At 39.8% G+C, this 12,251-nt stretch overlaps 2 protein-coding genes across 3 annotated transcripts in view; one reads left to right on the plus strand and one right to left on the minus strand.

The window, feature by feature from the left end:
- Positions 1 to 12,251, plus strand: part of tusc3 (tumor suppressor candidate 3) — a 154,611-nt gene that overhangs the window by 67,453 nt on the left and 74,907 nt on the right. The gene's annotated exons all lie outside the window — the stretch shown is intronic.
- Positions 5,067 to 6,134, minus strand: LOC141282055 (uncharacterized). Its single transcript, XM_073814443.1, has 2 exons — positions 5,906 to 6,134; positions 5,067 to 5,800 (listed from the first exon to the last, which is right to left on the minus strand). Exons 1-2 carry the CDS (start codon positions 6,132 to 6,134, stop codon positions 5,067 to 5,069), a joined length of 963 nt encoding a protein of 320 aa, XP_073670544.1.

The raw sequence follows: 12,251 nt of genomic DNA on the forward strand, positions 1-12,251 counted from the left end.
GGTCCTGTATGACACATACGTCTGACGTACATCAGACGATCAGCTGTTTATCTGCGTCACAGATCACTCACTAGAGCACCTGTCAATACAGGCTATTTATGGATCGTTGACGTTATCACCTCCCGTGACAATTATGCTCACTTGTCTTAGAGCATGGGCATGGTCTTAGAGGTTTCTCATTTGACAATTGTGACACGGCCGGCTGGTCCCCGCCGTCCACGTTGTCAGTTTACAGCTTCGACATCCCTGCTTCGCGCACTACTGAGGTTTGTTGCATTAAAGGTGCGCCCATTAGCTCACCTGTATGCACGATATGGGTTTTAATTATATGCGTCCACCGTGCGCTTAGAGAAGCTCACATGTACACGCTATAACATTTTGGTATACAATAAGATGCGCTTGGGAAAGCTCACCTGTATACACAGCTGTGTTATGCTTTGTGACACATACATTGTTGTTCATCTGTGTACGTTCACGGTGCGTTGGGTGCCCACCGTTACGTTCATCAATCATATCTGTACACATTCACGGCGCGTTGTGTGCACTGATTTATCTATACGCATTCACGGTGCACTGAAGAGTTCACCCGTGTGCGCACAATTTATTATCAGAACACATGACGGCGCGCTCGAGAATCTTGCCGGCCTGTGCATTATAACACTCTGATTCATCTATATGCATTCACGATGTATTCAAGTGTTCACCTGTGCCCGTGCAATTTATAGTCAATACACATTTACGGCGCGCTTGGAAAGCTCACCGATCTGTGCACTATAATACTACCTATATGCATCCCGATGCGCTCGAGGGTGCACCGGGGTTCACACTATTGTGGTATCTGTATAATCCCACGCTACGAACCGTTCTGCCGCATATTATAGTCAGATCGGCCGTTCGTGAGCTTCGCAGATCACTCACTACGTATGTCTGTTGCTAACAGTGGTTATTTAGATGGATCGTTGAAACCATCGCACTGGCTCACGCCCCTCTATGAGCTATGTCCTATATAGAGCCCACTCTGTGCGAGTTTGGCTTCTTCATGAACTTGGTCTACAGGGGTATCTATATCTATATTTAATATCTGCTACGCGGCCGGCTGGTCTTCGCCGTCTACGTTGTCAGATTGTACAGCTTAGACGTCCCTGCCCTACGAGCGCAGGTTCTCTCGGCTCAATCATGCACGCTCATGCGTTTTATGTGTACACCACGGTGCGCTCAGCGAGCTCACCAACGTGACTCTGAATTTACTTATCTCGCACAGCCGCGGCGCGTACCTCGCCGTCTTGTGCTATGTTATGTGCCCCCGGTGCGTTTAAAACCCCACCGTGTGCGCGTCAACAATTTATATGGTGCTTACACATTTGCTTTTAAAGCTGTGAATATGCCGGGTATAGGGCCACACGCAGTGTCTCTCCGGTAAGGCACTTCAGTACGTTGTGTATGCACGGCGTGATGGGATTACGTTCCCCCATAGCGTCAGCTAACTGACGCAATGCGAAGTGAACCGTATTGAAAGGGAACGCTTAGGTTACTCACGTAACCCCGGTTCCCTGAAATAACGGGAACGAAGCATTGCGTCTCTTGCCGTGCTACAAACGTCTACGCAGCGAGTGTTATTCGGCTGCGCGCTTCAGTCGAATAATAATGAGCTGCTGACGATTGAACCGCGCTTATATAGGGACGCGTTCCTCCCGCGCGCGGGTTCAAACGTCATTGGTCTGTAATTTGTACAGACGTTAACCAATAGGCTTCAGTCACGGAGTAAACAGGAGTTTCCCCCATAGCGTCAGCTAACTGACGCAATGCTTCGTTCCCGTTATTTCAGGGAACCGGGGTTACGTGAGTAACCTAAGCGTTTTAATTTATTCATTAATTTATTTATTTATTAGGTTGTACAAGCTAGCTATTGGGAGATAAGTACTATTGCTAAAACAAACTATGCGAATGCCTTGTTAAAGAGAAAAGTTTTAAGTCTAGATTTAAAGTTATCTACTGTCTCTGATTTTCGGACGTCGGTTGGTAAATCATTCCATAGCTTAGGGGCTAAGTAGGAAAAGGATCTGCCACCTTTAGACACTTTTGATATTTTAGGGATTATTAAGAGGCCAGAATTTTGTGACCGCAATGCACGTGATGGATTGTATTCTGATAATAATTCTCTAAGATATGAGGGTGCTAGGCCATTTAAGGCTTTGTAGGTGATTAGTAATATTTTAAATTGTATACGATATTTAACTGGTAGCCAGTGTAAAGATGCCAGAATTGGGCTTATGCGGTCATACTTCTTAGATCGAGTAAGAACTCTCGCAGAAGCGTTTTGAACTAGCTGAAGCTTGTTTACCTGATTTGCATGGCATCCTCCGAGTAACGAGTTACAATAGTCTATTCTAGAGGTCATAAAAGCGTGGATAAGCTTCTCTGCATCTGATGCAGACAACATATGGCGTATTTTTGAGATATTTCTAAGGTGGAAGAATGCTGTGCGGCAGACATTGGAGATATGGCTGTCGAAGGATAAATTTCTGTCGAACATCACACCTAAATTCTTAACCGTGGAGGTTGGCACCACAGTGCAGCCATCTATGGGCAACTTGTAGTCTGTCATATTATATTTGTAGCGATTCGGTTCAATAACAAGTATCTCTGTCTTATTGGAGTTTAGCATAAGAAAGTTATGTGCCATCCAGTCACTTATATCACTGATGCAGTCTGATAGCTTAGAAAAATTGTGTGTTTCGCTAGGATGTGAGGAGATGTAAAGCTGTGTGTCATCTGCGTAGCAGTGAAACTGTATGTTATGATTCCTGATGATATCTCCCAGAGGTAACATATATAACGAGAACAGGATAGGACCTAAAACTGATCCCTGCGGTACGCCGTATTTAACCAGGGAGTGATGTGACTCCTCCTCATTTACATAAACAAAGTGATAGCGATTGGTTAGATACGATCTGAACCAGGCTAGCGCTTGACCACTGATGCCAACATAGTTTTCTAGCCTATTAAGTAAGATTGTGTGATCTATTGTGTCAAAGGCTGCACTAAGGTCTAATAATATAAGGAGTGATATTTCGCCACGATCGGATGTTAGGAGAAGGTCATTTGTAACTCTAAGCAGCGCTGTCTCTGTGCTATGGTGGGGCCTGAATCCTGATTGGAACTTTTCATATGTACTATTATTTGCTAAGAATGTACGTAGCTGGTTTGCCACTACTTTTTCTAATATTTTGGAAAGAAAAGGGAGATTTGAGATTGGTCTAAAGTTATTTAGATCTCCCTGGTCAAGGTTTGGTTTTTTAATGAGCGGTCTAATAACTGCTAGTTTGAAAGCTGTTGGAACGTAGCCTAATTCTAGTGATGAGTTAAATACATTTAGTACTGGGTTAGACACTACAGGGAATACCTCTTTGAGTAATTTTGTGGGAACAGGGTCCAATATACAGGATGATGATTTGGATGATGCTACTAATTTAGATAGCTCTTCTATTGTAGTAGGTTTAAATGACTCAAGATGTTCGTATGGTAAGCTAGCGTTAAATATATTACTGGGTAGAGTGGTGGCTGCTTGGGTACCTACAATGTTTTCCCTAATAATCATAATTTTCTTAGTAAAGAAGTTCATGAAGTCGTTACTATTGTGTGGGAGTTTATTAGTGGGTTCTGTTTGTTCTTTATTTCTAGTCAGTTTCGCAACTGTGCTAAAGAGGAAGCGAGGGTTATTATGATTTTCTTTAATAAGATTGCTGAGATACGTAGATCTGGCAATTTTTATAGCCTGTCTGTAGTGTTTAACACTCTCTTTCCATGCTGCACGCCATACCTCTAACTTTGTGCTTCTATAGTTTCTTTCCATTTTTCTAGCAGCCTTTTTAAGGGATGCGGTATGATGGTCGTACCATGGAGCTGGCGTTTTTTCTTTGATTCTCTTTTTTCGAATTGGAGCTACGGCATCCAATGTGTTAGAACAAATACTGTTCAGGTTTTCTATTACAATATCTAGATCTTCAGGATTATCTGCTACATGTTTCATTTGGGACAGGTCTGGAAGAGTGCTAATAAAGTTATCTTTAGTGGTTGAAATTATTGTTCTGGCTAGTCGGTAGCATTTTGTGGTTCGAGTGATCCTATCTAGAAGTACCGTGTATGAGACAAGGCAATGGTCTGAAACTGCATCGCTCTGAGGTGATATCTCGATTTCATTAATATTGAGCCCGAGTGACAGAATTAAGTCTAATGTGTGCCTACGGGTATGCGTGGGCCCTGTCACGTTTTGTCTAATATCAAGAGAATTTAGAATATCTATAAACGCTAATCCTAATGTATCTGTTGGGTTATCAACGTGTATATTAAAGTCACCAACGATAAGAGCTTTATCTACAGTGACTACGAGGTCAGACAGGAAATTTGATATTTCTTTAAGAAAATCTGCATGATGGCCCGGAGGTCTATAGATTGTAGCAAGGACAAAAGAGAGCTGTTTATGGTTACGATCAGTTATTTCCATATTTAATAGCATTATTTCAAATGAATTAAATTTTAGTTCAGATTTTTGGTTAACTTTAAAAATGTTGTTGTATATTGTAGCTACACCACCCCCTCTCCCCTTTAATCGCGGTTCATGTTTGTAATAGTAGTCTTGTGGGGTGGATTCGTTTAAACTAATGTAATCGTCTGCTTTAAGCCAGGTTTCTGTTAAAGAGAGTGCATCTAAGTTTTGGTCAGTAATTATTTCATTGACAATGGGTTCCTTATTGGTAAGCGATCTAATGTTAAGAAGGCCGAATTTTAACATTCGAGGTTCATCTGTAAACGTATTGTTTTCTAATTTTATGTTAGTAAGATTTGTACGAGACGAGGTAAACGGTGCTCTGTATTCGTTTGTTCGAGGAACGCACACAGTTGAAATGTGTTGATACTCTGGTAAGATAGACTCTAAGTTCTGCGATATATGTGATCTTGACATGTCAGAGCAGCTAACAGATGGACGGGTAGGCCGATCTATCTGTTTCCTGACCTGGGCCCTGGGTAGTCAGACTGTATTAGAATTAAGAGTATTGGTCAGATTTCTAGAGAGTATAGCATTTTCTTTCCGATGCCGGATGAAGGCCATCTCTCTTTAGTAGGTCAGGTCTCCCCCTGAAGTGCTTCCAATTGTCTATAAACACTACGTTATGCTGAGGGCACCATTTTGACATCCAGTGGTTAAGAGACACTAATCTGCTATAAGTTTCATCACCCCGGTAGGCGGGGAGGGGACCAGAGCATATTACATTATCTGACATTGTTTTTGCAATTTCACACACCTCTTTAATAGTATCTTTGGTGATCTCCGACTGGCGGAGTCTGGTGTCATTTGCGCCGGCATGAATAACAATTTTTGAAAACTTACGCTTAGCATTAGCCAGCATTTTAAGTTTGGATCTAATGTCTGACGATCTGGCTCCCGGTATACAGTCAACTATGGTGGCTGGTGCCTCAATGTTCACGTTCTTTAGTATCGAGTCTCCAATAACAAGGGCACCTTTAACAGATTTCTCAGCCGGTGTATTGCTTAGGATGTCGAATCTATTAGAAATTACTAGGGGGGACTTCGATGGGCATCGAATATGACTACGCCGCCTGATAGTCACCCAGTTAGTCGGCCGTGTTAACTCAGTTGCCGAAACCGAGCTATGTGTACTACGCGTTACCGTAGGCGCACCCGAAACAGTGTTTGAAACATTAACATTAGCGGTTTTATCGTCCTCAACGAGCGTTCGGATGTGCGCTTCTAGTTCTGCAACCTTCTCCGTTAGCCTTACTACTTCAATACATTTAACACATGTAAACCCCTCTGTGCTGACGGAAGAAGCTAAACTGTACATGTGGCAAGTAGTGCAGGTTACAATGACAAGCGGAGTCTTACCGTTTTCATGCTGTGCGATAGCGTCTTCGTTCGCCCGAACGCGGTCCGTGAAGCTGCATCGAGATGGGTGCTCGCTCGTTGCATGCCTTGGTCGTCTCCGGGTGCCTGGAGCCAGGTTGATGTGTGGCAAGCTGTACCATCTGGTGCGAATGCCGGGCAACAACTCCTCCACAGCTTCCCGCTCTGGTGAGGAAAGGTCTGAAAAACATACATCGGATGTGTCCGCCATTAGATCGAAAAGGAAGGCAGATTTACAGTAAACAAACAGTGAGCGAGTGCTAGCGGGCTATATGCTAACAATAGGTGTTTACTAGTGATAGATCGTTTTACTTATTAATACTGTTCAATAATCTTCACGGTAAAGTATTCCTAAGATGAATTTGTACGTTATATTATATAGATAGGAACGAGATAGTAAGAAAATAGGATTTAGATGATGAACTCGACGGAGCTCCAATCCACGGAGCAGCGTTTCCTGTGTTTCTTGTCGGTCTTGTCTACATTACCAATCCCAGGAAGTAAACTTTTGTCTACAAACCGTGTGTTTGTTGTAGTCCAAGAAAATATATTTACGTTGGAGACAATAACTTTTCTTTTAGGTATGTACCTTTTACATATCGTTAACATGTTAACACTTACACACCAAACGAAATTTAAAATCGTGAATCGGACAATAGCTGCAATAAGTGCAAAAATTATCCAGAACTGGTTTTACATGTCCATTTACAACCATAGGATTTGCCCTTAGAATGAACCAGTCTATTATTACTTTATTTGAAAGGGTCATGAATAATAATGTTGAGCTCTGCTCATAGAGCAGCTCATTTCAGTAGCTTTTGTGGGTAAACAACAGATCTTATGTTTGAGCCTGTATAAGTAAAAAAAAAAGTTGCAAAACATAACTATAACATCAATAGTAGAACTTCAGCCTAAACGCTAGCATATAGCATTAACTAGCATACAGCAGTCAAAACTTTGTTTTAAGCATTGTAACAACATTGTACTTAATTTCATGTAGGGTAGAGCGGGGCACAACCTAACACACTTTGGTTTTTTCTCAATCATTCAAAAAATATTTGAGTTTGATTAAAGGAACAGTATGTAGGATTGTGGCCAAAACTGGTATTGCAATAACAAAACTTGTGGCTAAAACTGGTACTGCAATCACCCAACTGGTGGCCAATACACAAAATGACAACATAAACATAAGTTGAGGGCTGCAACTCCACTTTTTAAATGACAATATCCTGGCCAGACCCCTGTTGTCAGTGATATAAGTATTTGAAATGAAAATGATTTTTTCAGGGCTCAAAATTAACTTTTTTATTTGGTAGCACTGGTGCTCCCAACTTTAAAGAGTTAGGAGCACCAGCAAAAATTTAGGCACACTCATCCAAAAATTATGAAGCACCACAACTACAATGTATAAGTTAATAGATTTATTTTATTAAAAATTAAACACCACAACTGGGCTTTACACATCCTATGGCCAGGATTTGAAACATGGTCTTTTTTGCTGCATAGATTCCTAAAATAATACCCAAATGCTGTTTAAATAATATAGCAGCAATAATAAATTAACAATACAGGTAACAATTATGATTACAATAGAAAATCTAGCAAACACGTAAAACACTGATTAATAGTGACATCACAAAAGTGACCCTAATATAGAAGGCTTATATATATATATATATATATATATATATATATATATATATATATTGGTATTGAAAACTGCATTACCAGGATGCTATTACTACTAAATAGGCAATGTTTTTAAAAACATACCATAAGCATTGTCGTGTTTTACCTCAACATGGAATACAAGGATGTTTGTTGGATGTCCCTCAATGCGCACATACATCATCAAACACTATTTGATAGACAGGTCGGTGTCTCCATCAATAATGAACCTATTTGTCACGACACTTCTTGTGTTTTTGGCACTTTCGCCATGTTTAAGCAAGGTCTTTCGCTTAAAATGTGTGGATTCCGCCACCAACGCCGTATTACCTGCAACCTCCGTTTCACAGGATTTACAGTAAACACAGTAACATCGAGCCATTTTCATAGCGGAGCCACTCGTAATCTTTAAGCCACTCTCTCCGAAAGGTTTAATGTTAAGCCTTATTTTCCGGTGGTGAAGTTGCATTTAAATCCGGACCGTCGTTATGAATTAATACAGTTACGTTAGTAACATTGGCTGTAGTCGGCTCGTTCTCTTCATGCTCGCGGTTCGTTTTTTCACATTTTCGCGCTTTGCACACCAACGTAGCACGGCAACAAGGAATGATTGACATTTATATTAGTCAATCTGCGCTCTTCATTAAACGCAAGAACTTAATGGTTAAATTTGATTGGTTATGTAATGTTGGAGAGAATGCTGAACCTGGAACAGCACACAGCATACACAATCTAAATCAAGTCACACCACAACAAAATAGGCAGTCGCAAAAATGCTCCCAAATATATTTTAAGGTCGCACAGATTAAATTTCGGTCGCATATGCGACCAAAACAGTCGCAATTTCGAGCCCTGTTTTTAATGTCTAGTGACATATCATGGCCATTTTATGATTAATTGATATACATTTCTTACATACTGTTCCTTTAATTATATTTTTACACAAGCAACACACACATCTCCGCTACAAATGAACATTTAAAGTTTGTTTCTATTACTTACCATTCTTGGACAATTACACCAAACGTGACAGAAGTGCAAACGTTACAACTTACACCATAGGTGGGGTTAATTGTAACAGGCAGGGGGTTAGTTGTAACACTTATTTAATAAATATTTCAATACTACTTTGTCTATATACTTGAAGTGGATATTGTTTATATATCTGTCTATAATAGACAGGTATCCACACTGTATTCATTCATCCAGCCATTTTTTAACAATAGTTCAATTATAACTTGATACAAATGTCTAAATATGTGAGAAAAAGCAGCACAATTATGACAATTTTTTTTTATATGTGACCCAGTCTGTAATAACCATACTTCAGTTTCAAAAATCAAATTCTGAGATAATGAGCATCAAAGTCTGATTTTAGCCATTCATTTCATTATGATTTCAATCTTTGACTTTTGACTTGATAAATCAATATTAAAGATATGAACAAAAATAAATTTCACACATGATTTTTGATAAGACAGGCACATTTATTTTGTTGGCAGCCATCAATCATTCATGTGTAGTCTATTTAAAAAAACTGCAAGAATTACCCTAAAGTTAGCGGTTTTCATATCGTAAGTGCTGAGTGGTTAGTTAACACAACTTTACAATTAACCCCGCTGGGTCAAAATATTTTCAAGCCCACCAAAAAAGTTGCTAAGAGCTGCAGACATATTTCAAAACGATGCTGTGTTTTATCTTACACACCCAACTTCGAAACCGAAAAACAAAAAACATATGATGAAAAAATTTACTTGCATGCCACCAAAACACTTGTTCATCAATAACTCTCTGAAAAAACATTATACATTTCCAATAATTTGCGGAAGATCATCTTTTGACAGGGTGAAAAAAAATACAGGAAAAACTAAACGCTTAACCTTGTCCAACAATGTTAACAATCTGTGTTACATCTAACACCCCTAGATCTTCACTGTAACGTCACTGCTGGTGTTCTGTTAAGAATGGTTTTCCAGCAGTCTTTTGCATGCACAAGGTTTAAATAAAAAGGAGGAAACAATCGTATTTGAGGCTCATGATATGTCATTACCTTGTACAGGTAAATACAGTTTTACATTCTACGGCACTTTTAAAACTTATGCAGGGCTCAACGCAAATAATTTTTTATACTGGCCCGGTCGGGCCAGTGGTTCAGGTTTTCACTTGCCTTGCCAAAAGTTTCACTGGCCCCAATAAAAAAAAGTCAGTGTCACATATTTAAAAATAATACATCAAAAGTCAAATATAATTGTATACATATACAACAGAGATGTTCAAATGAAAAAAGGCTCCCTTTACCCGTAAAATCACAGCAAATTGTTTAAAATATTGCATCGTTTCTTTTGTCATGTTTTACCCAAGTAAATGTCTGCTTCCAAGATGTTAAATAATATACATTGATGAAAATATATTTTAGTGACTGAGGGTGAAGCACTTGGGCAAGTCACAATACTTTTTACTTGCCCGAACGTCTCTCACGCTTGCCCTGGGCCACCGGGCAGTCCTTTATGTTGAGCCCTGTTATGAAGGCTCTGTGAAATACACTTGAAACTAAGCATGCTCAGCTCTCGGGTATTTGTCTTTCAAAATGTCCACCTGAGTTGCTCTGCGTTCCTACGATACTTCTGAGGTGGGTGTACTCTAGTGCTTCAGGGACACAAACCAATATACTTACGTGAGAAAATTGGATGTACCAGAGGGATAGAGTAATGGCTTGCATGTAACTTAAAGGATTTACTGTGCTCAAACAGCATTAAGGTGTGATTATGGAGTCTTGTTTATGAATGGTTTTGTAAAGATAGATTAAGGACAATCTGTGTCTAGCTAGCTTTTATCTTCTCCGCTTTGCTGGTCCCTCACACTGTGGTCAGTACAGTACATCATTAATGTCAGTACTGATTGCCAAAAGCACAAATTGACCCTCCTTTCCCAAATTCTAATTGGTCAATAAATGCCTGTGTCACAGTGTGTCAGGACCTTTCTCCCAAGCTTCAGTGTGCTATCTAAAGGAGGTTTTTTACAACATTTACTATTTATTCTTACTGTTTGGTCAGTCACTTCTCATAAAATCTCACCACAGGTGCTGTTTTTGGGATTGTTGCAGGTGTAATTTTTAATTGTTGGACTGGAAAGGAGTCTGTGTTTTTTTTTCCACTTTTAAATATTCTTCTCAGCTATTCCAGCTAAAGAGTTTGTATAATAATCAATTGAAAAGGAACCTGAAGGGTCTTTTGTACTGTAAAAACACATCTGTACTTGACATAATCCTTTTCGCAAAGACACATAAATAACACCGCAGAAAATGTGCTTTGTCTTTTTCAGCAAGGCCCACCATTGGGATGAGCTCTCGACAGAATCTGTCACATTAACCGAACAAAACACCTGCTGAAGGAAATACAAAGATAGAGAAAGGCAAGAGATAAAGGAAAGGCAAAGATAGAGAGGGAATGATTAAAATAAAAGCTCTCAGTGGGGAGATTTGTTCTTTAGACACCTACCCAGCACCTTGGCTATTCCGGTTTGGGAAAATGAGGCCATTTGTTCTTCAGTTCTTTAGTCTAAGGAAATGAAAGAAGGAATGGAGGAAAGAATGAAAGAGGAGGCGAGATCAGACGTGAAGAAACGGGCTTCGTTTCATTTTTGTTTGTAGTTTGGGCAGCGTGTCTTCTTCGCTCGGCTGGCCCTTGGACATTGCACATCATTAACAGTGGTCTGATTGACAGCTGGACTGACAGTTTGGACAGCGTGTGTGGAAACCTCTTTTTTCCTAAACAAGACTGACATGGTCATAAAAGAAACAGCCATGGTGTTGTTTGGCCTACGTGTGTTTGCTTACCACAAGCACAATTGGTGTTGAATTCCAGTGTTTAATCAATGTTTTTACTTGCATTACATATATTTTTTTATTTAAAGTGACTTGCAGTGCATTAAGAGTACATTTTAATCAATATGATTCTCGCAACATGTGCGCTGCAAATGCAGTCCTTTACCATTTCAGAAACCATGTCTTTGCACAAATCCCAGTTTCTGTAAAATAAAAATAGGAAAGTTCTCGTACCCACATCTCCATGTACATCCTCGAGGTCAAGTTTAACATTACTTTGTAACACTTTCCTTGAAAAGCAGAAAAGTTATTAAAGATGTGAAAACCCTTGAAAAGAGGCTTTTTTGCCTGATTCCTTTCCAAAGCTAACAAACATCTATCATGTCAAGCCCGAGGGTGACCTCCGCACGATGTTTCAATTTGGGCTCTCTCTGACAGAGCCATCACTTGCCTCCTTTCTGTCAGACTCTTCCAGTCCACAACAAAAGCAGCTAAATAATTCAGCGTGCCCTTGAGTTTACACGCACACTCAGCTCTGATCATCCTTTTAAACAAACGAGTGCCTGCAGCGTCAGCATCTGATGTGTTGTCAACTTTGAGGTAAAGGATAAAATAGTGGGAGGGAAATAAATAAAGGGCAGGTTATTGCTGATAAGCTTAGACAGATGGAGGGTGGAGGAAATAAGGAGATGAAAACAAGGGAGAAGAAAACAGAAAGTTAAGATGCAAAAATGACTAAACTAATAGATCAAATAAAATGTAATATCCTTTTCCACTCAGTTAAACATCAGATTGCAGATGTAAAATGTTGTGTGTATGCTATTTGATTTTAAAATT

Source organism: Paramisgurnus dabryanus, chromosome 4 (genome assembly GCF_030506205.2).
Source record: "Paramisgurnus dabryanus chromosome 4, PD_genome_1.1, whole genome shotgun sequence".
NCBI classification, from domain to species: Eukaryota; Metazoa; Chordata; class Actinopteri; order Cypriniformes; family Cobitidae; genus Paramisgurnus; species Paramisgurnus dabryanus.

Excerpts from the sequence above, each read along its gene's own strand:
- LOC141282055 (XM_073814443.1), bottom strand. The coding sequence starts at position 6,134 with ATGGCGGACACATCCGATGTATGTTTTTCAGACCTTTCCTCACCAGAG. Across the intron at positions 5,801-5,905 it reads TATCGCACAGCATGAAAACG|TAAGGCTAACGGAGAAGGTT; the intron begins GTAAGACTCCGC and ends GTATTGAAGTAG.